The 20,998-nt window shown below is 40.5% G+C and overlaps 1 protein-coding gene across 1 annotated transcript in view; it reads right to left on the minus strand.

Moving 5' to 3' along the window:
• Positions 1–4,462: 4,462 nt before the first annotated feature.
• The window catches only part of jph1a (junctophilin 1a), a 29,550-nt gene continuing 13,014 nt past the window's right edge, over positions 4,463–20,998 (minus strand). The window contains exons 3-6 of the mRNA XM_053342668.1: positions 12,146–12,264; positions 5,086–5,822; positions 4,854–4,950; positions 4,463–4,680 (exon numbers count right to left, since the gene is read on the minus strand). Of these exons, the coding sequence (XP_053198643.1) occupies positions 4,870–4,950; positions 5,086–5,822; positions 12,146–12,264 (937 nt within the window). The 3' untranslated portion in view covers positions 4,463–4,680; positions 4,854–4,869. The remainder of the gene's footprint in view (positions 4,681–4,853; positions 4,951–5,085; positions 5,823–12,145; positions 12,265–20,998) is intronic.

Consider the following 20,998-nt stretch of genomic DNA (forward strand, 5'->3'; position numbering starts at 1 on the left):
CATATGTGCTGGTTGTTTAAATAAGACATTGGTATTAGTTTACTTTAGATGACAGAGTGATAGCTTTATGGTTTTATAATTAAGGTTTGTTTGTGCAGTTATAACAGACGTAGTGATGCTAAGCTAAGCTAGCTATGCAAGGCATGGAAAGGGGATCTGCTTAATACTGATGTCTTAGCAGCAGTTTTGAAAAATGCTGGCCACTGATATGCCCTCCCTGCTTACAAGCCTTAATCCAATTTTAGAAGCACAACCAAGTCGCATTTTAGTCAGTAGGTGGAGGCTTGGTCTTGGAGAGAAGTTAAATACATTTTTGCTTTCATTTAAGTGGATATACTACAAACTTTAAGATGACTTCATGCTTAAGGTAATCCCAACACACATGAAAAATATTATTCTTGAAATCTCAGTTTATTCATTCATAATAAAATCAATAAACTCACACGATTGATCAAATCAGTAACAGTTTATTTCGACCCTTCCGTATTTAGCATTCAAAAGCACTACATACACACTCAATAAATCAGTAAGTAAAGATAAGAATGTGTTTTGTATTTCAAGTGTGTATTTATGTAATTGTCAACAACTACAACTCCTCCCATGACACAGTATAGCATAATTGTAATCATACACAATACGTATGACTAGACATGTAAACAAATAATACAATGTAGACAGAAGACAGTAAAAAAATCCCTTATACACAACAACAACAAATTTATAGTGTTATATAATGTGTTTACATATTGCTTATAAATGCTACGTAAGTGGGTTAAAATAAAGTTTTACTAACAGATCTATTATCTCTATTGATCTAGGCTGGCTGTCAAGGATAAGAGTATTTCTGGCCCTTGAATGTCACCTTAAGCTCAGTATTTATAACATAATCTAGTAATATTACTATAACACTGTATTACTATAACATATTCAGTTTCACTGGTTGCTAAATATGTTATCATTGCATCCAAACTTTTTCTGTGAGCTGTGAAAACTCAAGAAAAGATATGAAGTGGCTGGTAAGATGATTGGATTGCAAGTGTGAAGCTGCAGAGAATTTGCATGGAGGGTATTGTTTGTATCGTACAGTACATGCTACATCCGTTCAATATGAACAAAATGATTGTAAATCCTCCCACTTTTTATCATAGCTGTCACTGTAATCTGTTTAAATGGCCTCTATGAAGGTAGGATACACTTATCAGATTTTGGTTTATATTTGTCCAGGACTGCTTGTGCTATCAAATCCAGCTTGCTATGCCATATCAGAATAGTAACATAGATATTCTGTACTATTACCGATTGGTTTTAAGTACCAATATAATGTCCTCTTTAGAATATTCCTTTCAAAGGCAAACAGTCTGATTGGTCATTTAATGAGTCTATGATGCTATAACTGTCCGTGCCAATAATTACACCTGATATTTTTTACAAGTGTGAGAGAAAGTAAACAAATATATGTCATATGCATTTCTCATGTGCACTTACGATGAAACAATATGAGAGTTAGGAATGAAAAATACAGCTCAGGGGAAAACCAGCATTAACACTATATAACAGCTGCCAAAACTGTAGGTCTTACGGTGTCTGCTGGCGTCAGGACACAGTGCACGGCACAGCAAGTGCATGACATAGTGTTGCTGATTCCAGGCAGGTGCCACTTCTGGTGTAACACTACACTAATCCAAGGCTGATCAGCAGTGGAAACAGTACAAAATGACCCGAGACAAACTGGGGGCACCTGCCTGCACTCGCACCACTAATGTGAGACCCCGACGAGGAGACTTTGATTTCATGCCTAGTCTTCTCCCCCAGGATCTCATTATGGTGGGTCACCATGAGGCCATCATGCTAAGAGACTACTACACACAGATGAGATTATGAACTGTGGAGATACATGGAAGTGAACACGAGACTGTAATTTAAAACATTTTCATAAGACTTCCAAGTGGAAATCCTTGCATTCATCAAGTCTGTACAGTGTGCTGTATTGTGATTGATTTATTTTGCATTGTTAATGTTTACACCACAGTCCTGATTTCAGTAAGAGATTTATTTGGTTGGGGAAAAAACACAGTTGAAAGTTATAATGTGTATTGGTGTTAGGGTATCAAAGATTTCATAAGACAGCAAAATCTTGTTTAACAAGGCATAACATCTTTATTGTTATACACATAACTTCATCTCCAAAGACTTTGCACAAATCAGTGGGGTAACATGAACCTTGAGATATCAAAAGCCTCCCGCAGTTCTGCGTTATTTCTTAAAATACTCAAACAAGTACATCTGCCTTCCACATCCCCAAATGGTACATACAGTACAACCAATTAGAAATAAAGCATTTTGTCTCCACTGTCAAACATTATCATATGTGCATTACATTACCGATTACAAACATGTTATATTCATTGTCAAAATACAGGTGTGCAAATTGTTAGAAAAATACCAACTCATACCAGATTCTGGATTGTGCTCTGTAAAAATCCTTACAAATAGTATATAATAATCTGTATATAAATGTCTCCAACATGCAATGTTGCTTTTCAAAAAATATCCCATAAACAGGCTGTTCTGTTAAACCCTCCTAAATTCCAGTCTTCACCATGCACCCTGTGAAGACAGATAAAACAAAAAATGAGGGCGTAATAAAGAAAAGGTGAAGAGTCATATTTTATGTTGTTCAGTCTGACAGCAGCTGACTGCATCACATTGTTTCTTACTCTGCTTTTATTGTCAGTTTTGAATACATTTCAGTAGTTAGCTTTCCAGTAGTTATATGGGTGGTTTGCAAACATTTAAGAGGCTGAATCATTCCCCAAATAACCTGCTGCACATTTGATTACAGACAATATTGTATAGTTAAGTTGAACTTCAAAACTGAATTGCAGCAATGAAAATCTAGCCATATTAAAGCCCTTTTTATGATGACCAATGTTCACAAACACATATATCATCAGTTGTACAATGAATAAATAATTCCTAGAGATGACAGTAAAAGTCAACCATATAAATAACCACTTTTAAAATCAAAGAAACTCATGCCAACAGCTACAAACAGCTACAATGAGGCAAGTTGAAAGCATGATTCAGGTGATGACAACAGTCAGAGTATCCCTCCCCCGCCCCTCCCCCCACACACACGACAAAATTAAGACAAGGATGGCATCTCTTTCCCTCCCAACCCCTTCCTCATCTTTTTCTGAGGTAAACAGTAGTACTGTTAAAGACTTTTTAAAGGCATCTCTCCTTTTCCCCTGGTGCCACATTCCCCATGGCCTCAACCTGAAAAAAACTCAACACCGACTCTCACTGTCCACAAGACTGTTTAGATCCAGTCACATAGGCATGCAAGCACTCTTGGGCCTACAGAAGCAGCTGTGTGAACTGCGTCATTGCATCTTAGTTGTATATTGAAACAACAAAAGAAGAGACTACAATGAAGGAATTCAAGCAAAATGGTCTAGGCATGTGTTGCAAAACAATGAGATAATTTTACTTCTGATTTAATAAATAACATAAGACATTTGTTACTTCACTCTCACAGAGATAGCTTTTAAAGTATGAACCTCCCTCTTAAATACAATACCAGCTTTTAAACAACACTCTTTTTCATTCCAGTCAATTCAAATTATGAGAATTTGACAAAATAAATGGAACATAAGATTTGTTACTATTGTACAATTTGGCAAAATATAATATAAGCTTTCTTTTTGAAAAAATAAAACATATTGCACTTTCAGTAACATGAACGTGTAATGTCAAATTACAACTAAATTGTTAGAAATGAGTAATAGTTCAAAAATAGAAGGGAAAACTAATTTATTTACTCATTCTGAGAAGAGAGGAAATTTGTCTTTTTCAACTCCAAGTGTATGACTGCAGGTAACCGACATTCAGAGAACAACAATGAACAAAGATAAACTACAATAAAACAAACAAACAAAAACAAAATGTTAAAACTGTACCATGCATGGGGAGTGTTTCAATGCAGTGTATCCTGGGTAACAATAGACGGAGCTCGAGAAAGCTGCGGTGATGCTTGGCTTAACAGAGTAAGACTGGCTAGTGACCGTGCTAGCACTGACTGCTGCTGGCAACGGTCGTGCCCAGTTTCCTGTTGCAAGAGTGGTGTGAACCCCAGAAAACGCTCCAAACACTCGAGCATGCTCCCGCTGTGACTGTCCCCCCCGGCCCCCATGCTCACATCTCCCCATCAAAACGTCAGATGGCAAAATAGAAAGGCAGCTGTTTGCTCCTGTCATCTAAAAGTGCATCTCCACTCTCGTCCAGCAAAAGTCCGTCAGCCCACCGCTATCTCTGCCAGAGCTGAGCTGTGGGAGTGGGCTACAGAGACCAGTGCTTGGATCAGCACACGTGGGTTTCAATTACTTCTTTTTTTCTGATTTTGTATGATTGGTTGCATTTTTAAACTTTTAAATTTTTTTTTAAATAAATCTCACTAGACACAACATTGCCCCTCAGCTTTTAGAGAAGCCAGAGGAGAGCTAATTCATGGGGCTGGCCTCAAGAAGGCCCATGACAGGTTGGTGGTAGTGATGCCTTCCTCCTTTTTCTTCGGTGTCATGCTGATTCCTAAACACCTACAGCTGCCCCCATGTCTCACTGGCGCCATTTTCTGTTTTCAAGGCCGGCGATGCAACTGTACTGGTTGCCATGGTTTCACTGCAATATAAAAACGATTTTGTTTGGATTTTAATTGGCTGCTTGTCACTTTTCACACAGATTGTTGCTCATACACAGGATACAAGAGTAAAAAGGGCAATTTCATTTGAAGAAATATATTCATTCATGTGCTACTCCTACATTTTTGTTGACGAGTAGATGTGTAAACTTACCTGAGAAACAGCATCATCATGTCAGAAAATGGACAAATATAATTGCAAGGCCAATATTCAACAGCATTACCATAGCAACAAGGATTGAGTTAGGACCCTGCAAAAAAATAACATTATGATAATGATCAGATATCACATTAAAATCAACATCAAGAGTTTTTTTTAAATGGTTATTACTGTAAAAACTATTAAAGATGTAGGTAGAACTGAAAAACACCTTTCCTACCCCAACGTTGGTACTTACTGTTTCTTCCGTGCTATCTGCAATCTCCATACTGGCTTTCTTTGTGTCTGCGAGGCTCTTTGGCTTTAGGGAATCCTGCTTCCTGAGTTTGGGGTCACTCTTGCTCTCCCGTAAGGAGGCTTGCTTAGGAGTGGGGGTACCGTAGGACTTGGGTGGTTGTGGAGGCATACGTGCCAGGGCCAGGGCACTAAGCTCTTCCTCTGGATCCTCCTCAGGTTCTGGGGGTGGAGGGAGCCTTGTAGGGGCTTTGACGTAGTAACTGTGGTACTCACTGTGGAGTTGGCCATTGACTGGGATTGCCGGAGGCTGTGGAGGAGTAGGAGTAGGTGCTGGGGCAGACTGCTGACCTTTAGCGGGTTTAGGTGGAGCCTCAGTGTGCATTTTAGGCCCATCAACGATGGACAGCTTCTCCTCTTTACTCAGCTTCCTGCTAGACCGTTCTTCCTTGCTAGTTTTATGACTTGACTTCTCTTCTTTGCTTGTCTTGCGAGAAGGTTTTTCCTCTTTGCTGGTTTTGCGGCTGGAGCTGTTGCCTTTCTTCTTGCTGGAGTGAGGCGAGGGGGGAGGCGACCCTCCAGGACTGGTAGCAGGGGAGCGGGGAGGAGTGGTACCTTTGCGGTAAAAGTGAGGAGAATCTTTGGGGGATCTTTCTTTCTTTTCCTTCTTTTCTGGGACCTCTTTAATCTCCACAGGCTCCTTTAACTGTTGTTTTAGGTAGTCAGGTCCTGCAGAAGTGAGAGAGGTGACACACATTAACAGATAATCCACAGATGTACACACACACACACACACACACACACCTATACACCTGCATGCCTCAATGACTCAATGTCAATTTACTGCTCATACTGTGAAAACTATTGAGTGTCTATTATGTATAGAGTAATAAATGAGTGATTGAGTAAGTGATTTTGGGCACAGCTATCTTCTTATTCACAGGGATTTAGCTTTCAGAGGAAGCGGTTCTTAGTTCTGCGACAAATGTAAAATCATGAGAGCCACAAACTGGGTCTAATACCTTTCTCACTCACACATATACTGAAAGTATTACACACAGGCCCGACAACATTTAAATACCCCATTATCTGAGGTTCAGATATAGTTTGTTGATGATTAAGATTAAGAGAACAGAGCACTCTTATCTATCTACTCCTGCCTCACCAGAGAGCTTCACTGTGAGCTAGATTTAAACCAGAGCTGCCCCTAAGCATAGTTAAACTTCCAAATCAAATATTCATGAATCAACATTATATATGCAATCATTCTGAGGCAGAGAGGGAGGGAGAAATAGACTGATTAATGCAGGGTCACAAATGCCATTTCACAAAGGAAGCCTCCTCTGCAGACTCATCTTAATCATCAGTCATTCTTTTTTATCAGCATGCTGTTTTCCTGGAAAGGCCCTTGTCACATTAATTCTCATCTAATCCAAACAACACGGCTGTATAGATAAAGAGACTTGACCCTAAGGTGCAATGATGCCCCTTTTTTCCATTTTGTGCTTTGATCCCAACAGCAATCTACTGCAATCTACTTCCTGCCTCTCTACCAGGGGTGTATAGATAGAGGTCCTGGTGATGACAAAGTGCAACGGCGCTACTCTTTACTGCATCAAGACTGAGTGCGCACTCCTCTTTTGACTATATATGCATTTTGAATGTTCATTACGGATGTTATGTCCTTAAATGCAAGGACAATAAAACTTGAATCTGAATGTATGTGCCTTTTTGCATGTGGGAAAAATCCCAATGTATCTGTCCCTTTTGTTCTGTCCTGAATTAATATTTATTAGAGACATCAGGCTCTTTTTGGACAGTTTTTTTCCATTTTGCCTAAATTAGACTGTGTCAGAGTGACTAAGACAGGGACAATGCTTCTTTGTTTGGAGAGCATCAGATGCCATGAGCAGAAAAGGATCCTCCGCATCCCATATAGCCAATTTTAAATGGAAAAAAAATATCTAGAAATAAGAGGTTTATATTGTAGTTATGTAGGAGGAATTTTGAAGACAGCTTACTGAATGTTAACCCTAAACTCTTTTGGTTGTTTTTGTTCACCCCTACCAGCTCATTTGCAAATGCTAAGACATTAAACCATCATATATACTCAGAGAGTGTAAGGTGATCTCATGTGTCATTGCATTCAGTATTGATTGAGTTATTGGGTTGGAACATCAAATCCAGAAGGTAACAAGTATATCCAATCCCATATGAGCATAAAGGGCCTTATGGTGGAATCTTTTAGCCCTCATACTCATACTCATACCCATAAGCCCAAAGTATTTTTCAGAGGCATGGCATTCCTAATTTGTTTCATAACTGCCACAACCAATAAGACCCACTACAAAGAGCCGGGACACATTTGAACATCTGTGGGGCTTAATGTATCTGCCAAGCTTAATTTCACACCATAACTCAATAAGAGTTAAGGCTTCGTGGGCGGGCCTGAGCAGTTTTGTGCTGTGCATGGACAGATTCCTCTGAAGGGAGTTCTAGGCATTTTTTGGGTGGTTCTTGTCACCAGAGTGACCCCAGCCTCACATTCACACAGCACCTGCAGTCAGCAAAAATGACTTCCACTACATTCTGTTCTATTTTCAATTTCACAAACCCCCAGAATTATTGCAGTCAATAAAAGTCTTTGGACATTTCGGCATATTCTGATTTTTATTTTATTATTCTGTCAGAAAATGCCATATTAGTTGATATATCATGTGGTTGATTTGTAGATATTTTTGCATGGGTTGATCCTCTCGTGACGAGAGTCAAGATTTATTAGAAGCGCTCCACCAAGGAATCCTGCCAGGTCAGCAGGAGCATGTTCTGGGACTCAATTACTCAAATGGCCGTGGTGTTTCTTTCATCTGAGGATTGATCAACTGGACTGAGTCTGTAGCCTTCCAAGGAAGGTCATTAAAATAGGCCATGGTATTACTCGTGACCAATAAAATATACCCCCCAAAAAAGCACAAATAAAGACTAGAATTCCAGCATTTTAATGGATTAATTGTCAAATTTAAGATCAATTTTCCATTAAAAAAAAAACAGAAAAAAAAGCTTAACTGTAATTTCCTAGTGTCTTTTCCTTCTAACTTCATCATTGTCTCTTTGACGTTATTAGAATACAAGCTTTTGTTTAAGCTGTGGTTGCCAGTTCTTTTCATGTTAATCCATGGTGCATTTTCTGCTCCAGTGCACTCTTGGCAAAACACACGCGCTGACAAGCACGCACACAATCGTTTACTCGCATAAAACACAACGGATCGGCTGCGTAAGACCCAGCCTAACCCCTGCTGACCTTAATATGAGATGAACAGCAGTAACGAGAGGGAGCCTCAGTGAGGCTTGGGTATGTGTGTGCATGTGTGGATTTGTGTAGGCGTGTATATGGGCAGGAAGGAGTACAGTACTGCATGTGCAGTAATCATGCCTCTTGCCAGTGTACATCATTCTGGCTCCAGCAGGAGATTCATAGGGGGCAGTAGTTTACTATATAGTGTTATAAACCTGAGAGTTAAAAGGGTGTCCACCGTTTTTGGCTGACAAGCAAAGACTGACTCAGGGCTGTTGCTGCAATATTAATGTTGACAGCTCTTGCCTGCCATTAAATCCTTGTCAGATACACAGAGCAGTCAACAAAGACACAAGTGTATATTTCCTCAGGCAAGCTGTTTGGTTAAGTGTTTCATTGTGTGTACATGTCAAATAAAATAACACATCTTCTAAATAATTGTGAAATTGTTTGTTTTCTTAGTTGATGATGCATTTGTTTAGCTGTTGCTACTGAAATTTCATTTTTACATTCTGATATTGATATACTGTAGTATATATGTATTAGTCTGGTCTGTGGGTTGCAGTCTAAGCATGTTCTCTACACTGTTATATTTATGATTCATGACTCAATTTGTGGCTTTTTAGATTTTCTCTTTCTTCCTCCTACTCACACTGGCAGATGGGCAGGGGGAGCTGTCATTGTGAGGCCAGATTACATCCACTGGTGTTACATACATACATACATACACACACACGCACACACGCATACACAAACTCATGCATGCACATATATACATTTGCTCCCACCTGCAAATAAACAATTCCCCTTTGTCTGAGGCACCTGGTTTAGTGAAATGTCATGCCCACTGTGCTTTGTTTTTAAGTAGCCAAAGGCAAAGGAGAACGTAGAACTTGTTTATATCCATGGACATGTGATTGATGGAAAAGAGTGGACTTGACTTTTACTTCTATCATGAATATCAGTAATATATCATCACAGTGATGTAATGTTCTACCTGCCTATACTTTTAAAATGACTATTTCCACAAATGGGAAAAATAAGAAATGTTTTTTTGAAAGTTCACCAAAGCTGTTTGAAAAAGGACTTTACATAATGTATGTGGCGTATCCTTGAAAGTCATAAAAAAGTTGCAGAATAACTTTAAACTTCAGTGGAACTATTGTCCTGAAACTAACTCCACGACAACTGCTGCTATGAATATAAAGCAGCACCTGTTCATGTCGAGTTTTTGGTCCTGACAGGTCCAGGCTTTTATGGTTCCACCTGGTCCAAGTTTACCTTGACTGGGTCAAACAGGGCGGAGCAGCATCTCCCCCCCCCCCCCACACACACACACACTCCCAAGTGACTGTCTGAAGGAAGGGACAGCTGCTCTGCATCACCCTCGGAGAGGGGCGAGTGCGGGGCTGAGCTCCTCTCAGTGGATAAGGATTTCAGCTATGTCTCCATTAGACCCCAGTGAGCATACATCAGTGACAAATATAGCCCAATTAACGTCATGCCATAGGCCACACCCAGCTAACCCTCATTGCTCCCCTCCAGGGTGCTGTGTGTGAACCAATCATAAAGGTCAGGGTCCTGTTCCCTGTGACCCTCTCTTCCCTTTTGAAGTACACACTCCGAATCTGGGTGATAATCTGCTATGAGTCTGAAATGCCAATTACAAACAACAAGGGGTTTAGACCCCTAGTTGTTACCCCAGAGGACTTATTAGAAGCTGAGGGATAAGGGTAAGTGAGAATATTTCCACTGTATAGGTAGACATTGGGGAAGCAAAGCAGATTAGTTTGGTAAAGTCAAACAAGTTCCTGTTAATGCAACAGATATTGCCCTATTTTTAAAAGTGCTGTCCCACTGTAACACTAGGACAGACAATGTGATCATGAAAGAGAAAATTAATTCTACACTGAAAGGACACAGATAATTTTTACTTTAACATGTTTTCTTCGAGTGTTGCCCATTTTGCCAGGAAGCTACAAATAGGGGAACTTGTTTACACTCAAACACAATATAACCTGCCAAAAGATGAACCGCAAACCAAAAACAAACAGGCCATTCTTGACTCCCTAAACTACTCTATTCTTGGAGGGTTAGGGTTATATGACTTATATAATACAAGACAGACTTTCATAAACTAGAAATAAAACTAATGTATGGAACAAATTGGGTTACACTTTTTGCAGGTGCCTGTCTGGCGTTCAGCTGGACTTACCAGACATGCTTACGTAACTGGACATTTAAACGGTGCAGCTCAGATGTCATCCTGCACTGCACATTATTATGACATCAGCCACTCTCTCATTCATGATCTGACTTATAAGGCAAGGACATTCTCTGCACAGACTTGTGAACCCAGTGATCATCCAGCCTGCCAAGCATGACCACTGGTTTCCACAACACAAACAAGCCGCAGGATGTCTGTGGCCCAAGTGGGCCATTTCTGTGGCTTAGTAAAGGGACATGCTTGAATAGGTCCCATTGTCAATCTATTTGTCACCCACTATTTTGTGGTAGATTTTGGCAAGGGCCCAAGGTCGGCTTGCTCATGGGCCTAAAAATATTACACACAGTGGATGAGGGGAGCCTGGCTGGTATACATTGTAAATAAAAGTGAGCACATGTATATGACTATAGTGCTTTTGAATCTGAAAAAACCTGAAGCTCTTTGACCAAAAATAATTTCTATCCCTCACTTTTATTATATGTCTTGCGTCGGCTTGTAAAACTCAGCTTACCTTGTAAACGAACCACACAGAGTTGAGTTGACACCCTACTACTGCTGCTACTGTATAGTATGGAAGTATGCCTGTTAAACTTCCTGGCAGAGGGAAGACGAGAACAACTTGGTATTAAGAGCAGGAGCCCTTTGTAGATTTTCTTGACCATCAGTCATATACCAGTCATATACCTGTAAGCCATTTCTACACTCCAATAAAGAACTAATATCTTATTATATGAAAGGATATCATTAAAAGAAAAAAAGCATTTTCTCACTTCTTTTTTGGCAGAGTTTATGGCTGCAAATTTTAGCACGTATTTCTGAGCTGTTACAACAGGCCTCTGAGAGCAAATACAAGGCTTCTATCCAGAATACAGGACCCTGCTTCTAGAAGGCTCTGCTTTGTCTAAGCACTAACACAGTCCTCTATTGTGGTGTTAGAAATCATCCTCAGTACCTCCAGTCTTCGATTACAGTCCCAGGACACCAAACCCTACACTTTTGTCTGCCCAGAACAAGCTCATGACTGACTCCGACACAGCCTGTGTAAACAACTCTGAAACTGTGCAAACACCATTATTCATACAAAGTACCCAAGCTCGCCCAATTCCCAAAGACACAGAGTGAATGGACAAATTTGTTGCTTGAGGATGGTGCAGCTCAAAAAAAGATAGTAAAGGTGAAGGGGGGTTTGAATATCTTGGCTGGGTGAACCACTTATGTGTTAAAGGCTCCCTTGTCTAATAGCATGCCAAACCTTGCCTAAAAGCATGCTTACATACATAGCTAGGAGGACATTCGTGCAAACTGTGCCACTTGAAATAGTCTAACTATTGCATCTCAAGTGGAATAAACACATCTGACCTCCTCAACCCTTCAATGCACCTGTAGTCTTTCTCTTTCTCATTCACACAGTCAGAGTGTATCCTGTGAGAGACATATACCCCTACTAAAGCTGCGTGATGCCCACACTTTGCCACTAGGACCATGCTTTACAAATGTGTTGTATATGGAAGTTTGGTCTTAAAACTTTACCTGGTTGGTAGAAGTTGGGGGAGAGCTCTCTGGCAACCGCCCTGGCAATTTCAGAGTCGTGCACAGCAGAGATGGCAGCCTGGTCTGCAGCCTCACTTTTTGTCCTGGCATGGGCCGTTCTGGAGAAACAAAGAGAAACAACATTCATATTACATATATAGGGATAAAGACAAACAGTAAGGCATATGAATGGTGGTTGGTGCCTGTTGCTCCCCACATATGTAAAGTAGTGCAACTACATGGACAAGCATACATTTTCATATTATAACTTTACAAAAATCATTGGTCTGCGTACGTGACATTCCCCCTCACCATCATGGCTGACACAACAGTTCCCCTGCACTATCTTTTTCTCTATATCCTCCTCCATGCCCATCCATCCTTCTGCTTCTTTCCTCATCTTTGAGCTGTATCACTCGGCTTGTCCCTCTTGGGGATAACATAACATAACCCCCCCACCCCACTCATGCTTCTATCTCAAATCCAAATCCTGATTCTCCAAATGGAACTCAGCCACATCCAAGCAAGACCTTAATCCAGTCTGGAGCACTGCACTGCTGCTGGACCACACGGGAGCAATTTCAAAATTCTAATAAAACAATACATGATAAAATGCCACTTTTTAATCAAACATTAAAACATTTATTTTTTCCCAAATTTTTGAGTTTTCAGCAGCCAAACAGCTGTAAACTCTAATGCTAAAACCATCACCTATTTCACAGCATGAAAACATGAAGCGTGCATCCACATCTACTCAAAAACCAAAAGGCAGAAGAGTAATACGTTTCGGGATCAATGTGAGCTTAGCATTAGCACTCAGAGGTATTATGGGAGCGTACCATGGTGAGACAGACAGAGGCCGGGGGTGACCTGCTTAACAAATCCCTTGAAAACTCCACTGAGAGTGCACAAGCACAACACACAAATACTCAGAGCCATGACTGTTGGACACCATGTATGTATGCTGTGGGTAGGGAAGTCGTATCCTTCTGTTACCACCAGATTCCATCCAAAAAACCTAATTACGCAACAACATGAAATGCATCAGTTGGCGGATTAGTGTCTTACTGTATGAACAGTGAGTGGAATCCTCACAACAAATGCTCAAACAATACATGACAGTGCAACATGGAAAGCAAGGATGCAGATGGCCTGTCCAAGTATCACTGTAAGTATTGACAGCTGTGCCTGCTGCCCTGCTTAACCCTACTCATCCATCTTCCTCTCCCTCTTTCTTTCACCATGCCATCTCTCTTTCAATCAATGCTCCTTTTTTTTCAATCCCCTCTTCATTTGTCTATTGATGCATCTTGTCAACCCCCCACATCCCTCTCTTCCTCCCTCCCTCTGACTTTCTGTCAGAGTGACCCCAACGGACAGATGTCTCTATTTCGGTCTTCTTCTCTGTCCTTGGACTCTGGGCTGTCCTGTTTTTGACGGCCTAGGACAGTGAGATATTAAAATGCATGAAGAGCCATATGCTGGCGGGAGAGACGGTCCATTTCCTCTCCAGAAATAAGTCCAAGCATCACCCAGAGACAAAGGACACACTCAGGGCTGTGTTTACAGACATCACAGCCTCTGGAAACTATCTGCTGCAGCTGCAGATGGAAATGTAAGAATCACTGAATAAGAATTTCACAGAATCTCAGTCACACAGTATAACACACAGTGATTTGCTTCTTGCTTTGAGTAAAAACATGTAGGAATTACACAGCTATTGCTAAAAACAGGTAAACTGTAGCTTCGTAGTCTTACTTAATGAGATTTCACTGTTAAAAACGGACATTAAAGCATTCTAGTTACATCACACCACTGCCATGTCTGCTGTAGACATTTGCTTGCCACATATGCAACCACAAGGACATACATGCGTCTATTTCTGAAATGTGTGAAATGTGCAGCCAAGTGAAAGGAGGCATGAATGTGTCATGAATGTATACAACATGCCCATGACATATCCTAAGGATCTTAACAGTTCCGTTTAGTTAGATTGGGCATGAAGTCACGGGCAGACACAGGAAGAGATGCAGACTGTTCTCAGACAGGATGTCTGGTGGTGGGAAGTGACAGGCAGAGAATGATGGGAGTAGAGGTGTGATAGAGCAGTGGGACAAGAGGAGAGTGAAATGGAAGGTGAGAAAACATGGGCGTGTGGAGCAGAGAGAGCATAAGGTGTTGGTTAAGATCTTCCTTGTATCAGTTCTAGACACTTTTAACTAAATTAGTGAACAACACCAGTACCTTTCAGAGTGCATGGACTGTCACACCTGCCATAATTTATTTTTTGGTCCACCTGGGGGCAGTGCAACAAGCTGAACACAGATACAGAGCAACATTAGCATTCATTGAGTCATACACAGTATGATCATCTGATGAATGCAAGTCCAATATTCACTCTCCCTTAAATTCTGTCCTTGTTTCCACTGGCTCCTCAAGGAATTATCTGGATCTTTAGGTGCTAAATGCTCCATCACGTCTGCACATAGAGGTATAAAAGCAATGACACCGATCCAAAACACATAGGCTGGGGCCATTTATGCTTTGTCAAGCTCTACAGTACATTGCAGTTTTATTGATTTGTCACTATGAGCAACCCCTATCACATTACAGGCATCAACTGACCCCTGAATGTATCTTCCAAACACATTTTTTCTAGTCTGGCTAACACCAAACCGCGTCTCAATCTCATGTGAGATTGAGGAAGGGTCTGGCGAGGAGCCGTTCATTTCCTCGTATTTGAGGCGGGATCAACGAATGTCGATCAAATGCTTCTGTACGCTACTGGACAAACTTACAGCCAATCATATCAACTTTTTATGAGGGAAAAATCATGTAGCGCAAGTTTTTGTTCTATTTTCAAAGTGAACCTTCCAATTTATTTAGCACACAATCTACTGCTGCTTTGAACGGTTGCTGCACCTCCATGGCCGCCATGCTGGATGTAAACAGAGTTGTTCTACAGTCGTCATTGCTTTGAGCCCGCCTAACTTTCTAACTAGCTAACTTTCTGAGCAAAGTAGAATCTCGCTGGAATGAGAGCATGGGTATACCCATGCTACATTTTTTCAGGAGAGATTATGAACTCATTGTCTTTTTGACCACAGATTCAAGGAAAAATGTCTGGGTAAACAACGGCATGCATGCTCACATTCGACCTTTAAGAAAGTTTTAAGTTCTATAACTTGTCAGACAGTCTGCAGCCTCCCTACAGGAGGCCAATCTGCTTCTGAATATAAAACAACACCTGCTCATGTCTAGTTCTGTGCTCTGCAGGCGCCCCTGTCTGCTTGTGTACTGGGGATGGGTCCAAGCAAATCAAGGTATTTGAATCCAACGTGCACACAGGTATAAACCATAAACGGTCATACTGCGCACCTGCTGGCACAAATGCAAATATCACACAAACCCAGCACACACAGCAGTTTGTAGAATTTTGGATAAAGAGTATAAGCGAGAAAAACTCTGATGCAGCTCCTTTTGGACTGAAACACCATTTGAGAGACATTATTGATGAAGGTCTGGCAAGAGCCATGGCCATTTCATTACTGTGACAAATGAATTGTGTGAAAAGTGTTGAGTCAGTTTGGCAGCTACTGTGGCGGATGCTACTTCTCTCTGCAATGTGTGTGTGTTTGAGATACAGAGTGAATGAGGGTGAGAAAAAAACAGAAAAGGAAAAAGTAAAATATATAGAAATGAAAAAATAGAGAAAGACAGTATAAGGGGTGTAAGAGAGTGAGACAGTGAGAGCGTAAGACAACAAGACAGATATACCGATTGCCCCTCCAAAGACTTCTGGGAATTTAGAACTGCTGAGGTATGCAACTCAGCTTCTCTAATTTTACTGTAGGATTAAATTTCAGACTCGAGCTCCCATGCGGCACAGTGCATCCTCTTTTAAGGTTTGGCATACCACAGAATACGGTATGCATGTATCTGTATGCTTGTTCCTGTGGCCCCTGTGTGTGTGAATGTCTGTGTGATTGTGTGCTGTGTGTGCACGTTCCCCTAAGTGAAGCTTCAGTCCATCGCTCCCCAGGCTATGGCCTATTTGAGTAATCTATCTCACATATGCTGACACAGTTCTGCACCCCCTTCCCCTCTTGGTCCCCTCCACCCCCTTTGCTTCTTTCTCTTTCCCTCATCTTCCTTCCCTCAATCACAGTGACCCATTCCCCCTTCCCCTCTGGTCCAAGCATGGTAACTGGAATGCTGACTGGAGCAGTATATAATAAGGTAGAAGATGAGTCTTGACCTTGTCCAATGTCCATGGTAAAGATCAGCACTCAACAGCTTTCCTTTAAACTCCATCACTCTCTTTCATCGCCAATGACTAAGAGAAAATTCCTACTATACAGCATGGGTCACATCTCAGGAACCCTTTAGATCAGGAATGTTCCTGCTTTGAGTGCACAGCATGCTTTATGAAAGGATACTGTACATCAAAAGAAAATATCTTGCCCAAACAGTCCCTGGGTCCAAAGCTGCAGCACAGAACATAATAGAAAGTCTGCACAAATTAGCACTTTGCTTCCCCTGCACATATCTCTTATATCCGTAGACTCCTGCTATTGAATCCCCGGCTGGTGCTAATTCAGGATTACTAAAGCATGACTAAGACCATTAGTGGTTTGCTAAAACTAAGCAAAATTATTCAGGAATTATTCCTGGGCTGAGGTCTGGGCTCACATTACCAAGGGCGGCAGTCGTGGGGACAATGGCTACAGTAAATGAGGCTTTAAATGGGAGACACAGTGGCTGTTATTATGAGATAAGCTAACTTTATCCTGAAGAGAGAGCTACGGTGCTGTGTAATGAGAATATTTGGGCATGATCATGTCTACCAGATATGATATACTGTACTTGAAGCATTTTAGATGTCAGAGCATCCTAATAGGTTGGCAGGCTGGGGCTTTTAGCATATTCCCCCTTTTTATCCTTTCTTTAATTATTTTTAGTAGAAGCAGAAATATATTGTACATGCACAGCATTGCTTTCTAAGATTAGCTAACCTAATATTCTCTCTGAATCTCTGCATTATGAATCTGAATGTGTTTTCTTTACATTCTCCTAAACATGCCAGGTTTTAGTGTATAAGCCCCCCCCCCCCCCCTCCGCCCCAACTGGCATAGTGTGCAAATATGAATACACTGGACACTCCAGCACAAGCACACCAGCATAAAATCCCAATTCAATTCAATACAATGCATTTCAAGCACAGGCCCTTGAATGACTGGAACATGGCATGACAATATTAAAAAAAACACTTGCAATAGTGAAAACATAAGGCAGGGAGCAGAGAGGTGGGACAATAAGCAGGGAAAAAACACGGCTGTGTCTCGTAATGAATAGTGCTGTCAGATAGAAGAAAAGAATACAAGAGAAGGGATGGAGGCGCACTGGTCATTACGCCTATTTGCACAGAATCCGAGGGAGACAGCAAGCATCTAACTAAATGTATGGCACTATGTATGGTAAATATTTTTATTTGCTTCCTTGCTGAGGGCTGGATGGGGGCATGATAGCACTCTACCGTTTCTGTGATAAATATTAATCTATAGCAATGTAGTTAGCTTAGCTTAGCATAAAGACTTTGCATAAATCTGCTGACCAGCACCTTGAAAACATATGAACATATTATGTGTTGCTGTAGCACCACATTTAGCATACATAAAACTGGTATCAATCTTTGAGTCTTTTGGCAATAAGTTCTTTACGAAATGCAGTGAACATATTTAGCAGGGTTAAATCCCTAAACAATCATAAAACTCTATACCCTCAAGTAATGCATGATGATGTTTACTCATGATATAAAGACTGGACAGGCCGGTAGAGACAGATTGAAAACCAGTTTCCACACACAGACTTCTGGGAAGAAGAATGAGCAGAATCACTTTTGATTAAACAGAGGGGGAAAAAATCCCCAAACGCTACTGACATTTTGGGCTGTGGATTAGAAACAGACCTAATCTCTCACTGGTGTTCTCTACCCTAGGAGCTCTGTGCTGAAACCTCCACTGAGACCTCGCCTGGCCTTCATCCAAAAATACATGCTTACAGGTATATGTTTGTGTACATGGCTCAGCTTCTGGGTTTTAATGTGTAATTCTGTTCTCACGAAGTACTGTGAGTGCACTTACTGAATTACTGTATTATGATAAATAATGTACGTCTATATTTATATGAGTCTTCAAGGTTCAGAGAGTGACACAGAATCCCTTTGCTGACATGATCCCTCTGGTTTTGTTGAAGGGTAGTGGCAGGGATTCAGACCTTGGTTCTGTGTTGTGTTAACACTGATAGTGAAAAGTGGTCATAGCTGACCACAGAGGGGGAATGGGCAGTGGTGGCAAGGGGTAAACTATATAATGCAGAAAAAGACAGATTTAACTTTTGGAGGTTTAATTTGTTGGCCCAGTTTTTGTTAGTTAGTGTGGGCAGAAAATCCTGAGGAGAGATTAAGAAACAGACAAAAAACCATTAAAGCTGAAACACCTGTCAAACACACCAAACAAACACAACCTCAAATATACCCTTTTTTAAAACCTTAATATGGCTAAAACATATTTTTTAAATTGCCAACAAGGAACACCCAGAGGATGCATTTTTTTATGAGAAAAAAATATTAAAGGACACTTCAATACAGTTTTTTTGTTCACTTGAGTTTAGTGTCGGAGGAAATGTATCTTAAGGCATCTGCACTCATTGTACCAAATTCATTTTATTACTATACGTTTATAATTTGCACATATTTATGAAAGTTGGGGGGTGAGGGGGGAAGCTGGTTTTAGGATGTGGTAATGACTGTGTCCTGATTATTTTATTGTTGCAACTTTGCACAAATTTGTGAATTATCGTGATTAGGTGGGGATGGGATATGGGCATGACAATGTTTGTAAAATTTCATCAACTGCTGTTTTGTACTTCATCCACATTGATTTCTGTCATTGATTTAATTTATTGTCCCACCTACCTGCCCAGGGTCTATGGGCAGAAAACAGCAATTTTGCTCAAATCTGGGGAATGCATCTCTCCTTGTCATATACAAGGTTTATGTTTTATTGTGCACTGTTCCTGTCTAAATAAAATAAAACATCTAACCTTATTAAGGAATGGAGAAGGACAACAAATCCAAAATTAATTAGTAAACTGAAGTGAAAATGAAGGTGATAACAATTGTCATTATCAGGATTTTTTCTGATTTACTGAATAATCACTAGTCTGTAAAATCTTGGGATTCCTCTACCGAGCCACCACATCAATGCCGATACTGACCTCAGCAGACTGGGATATGCTGCATGTGACCAATTTTCTTTGTATTGATGTTATTGATCCAGGTTCTCAGTTACATTCATTCAGTCATGAAAAGCAGGTGACTCACTTTAAAAAATAATCCCAATGAGTCCAACACAGGGAGGTATAGAGATTTTACATTTGGGAAAAAGAGAATGTTGGTATTAGATGTGGCATTGCTATTTGCAGACACCCTGAGTTTGAGGTATCAATATTGGGAGAAAAAATAATTTTATCAGTGCACCCCCATAAAATGCCCCATTATTTACCAGAATCAAAAAGTTTTCAAATCTAAAACTAATATTGTCATTTTTGCTGGACTTAAACAATGAATAGCTTAGCAGAATTTTTGATTATTCATTGTCTGTCAAGTGATTAATTGACAAATTGACTAATATTATTTTTGGCACTAAAATGAAATAAAGGAAGGGACACTAATTATTAAAAAATATCACTTAAGACAGTACTCAGCATTCAAGATGATCCTCAGGGTTTTGTGTGACTGACAGGCAGGATCTACGGTGGCCGAGACCCGCCATAGCTGCAAATAAAAGTAACGCTGCAAACAAAAACAAACGCTGCTGCAAATAAAAAGAAACGCTGCTGCATATAAAAGAAACGCTGCAAATAAAAAGACACACCTCAGCAAACAAACAAAAAAACACCGCGGCATATAAGAAAAAAAAAGATGCAAATAAAAAAAGGAAGTGGATTACCGGGGACTGTTTTTGCCGAAACACCGGAAGAAGTTGTTGCTTGTACGTGTAGGTCAGGAAAAGACGTAAAAGGGACCGTATATGGTTTGTTATTTGTGTTATTACGTTACGTGTTGGACTAAATACATGGACATATTGAGGAAAGTATTTCGATGTTATGGAAACGGATTTCATATTTCACAAGAATGGATACTTGGCGAGCTGTACAGAAAGTCCTGAGTCATAAGATGATCGTTGTGGATAAAGGGAAGACTTTGAAGGTATGTAGAGATTATAGCTGTTTTTACTTTAGCTGAGTGGCTGAATACTATTACGGCTGTGAGCAACCAATATAATTCGTGAGTGGTCTTGAATGAATCAGGGCAACCTATGCTTTCTAACAATGTACGGCATGAATAAATATGTTTAAGGGTTGGTGTTTAAAACATTCAGAAGGACTTGTGGCTACCTCCCAACCTACGACCCGTCCCGTAGGCGGAACAGCGTGTTTTAAATGTATGCAGTTCCGAATCTCATCCCCATGTTGGCTGAAACAGACAAGTCACCCTCAAACACTACCATTTTCACTTACTTTCTAGTTCGTTTTCCAATTCGTAGTCCTGTTGTTGTTGTTTCTTCTTCCGGTGTTTCGGCAAAAACAGTCCCCGGTAATCCACTTCCGTTGAGTCTTTTTTTATTTGCATCGTTTTTTTTTATTATATGCTGCGGTGTTTCTTTTATTTGCAGCGGCGTTTGTTTTTATTTGCAGCGTTTTTTTGTTAGCTGCGGTGTGTCTTTTTATTTGCAGCGTTTCTTTTATTTGCAGCAGCGTTTCTTTTTATTTGCAGCAGCGTTTGTTTTT

This window comes from Scomber japonicus, chromosome 21 (assembly GCF_027409825.1).
Source record: "Scomber japonicus isolate fScoJap1 chromosome 21, fScoJap1.pri, whole genome shotgun sequence".
Classification (NCBI taxonomy): domain Eukaryota; kingdom Metazoa; phylum Chordata; class Actinopteri; order Scombriformes; family Scombridae; genus Scomber; species Scomber japonicus.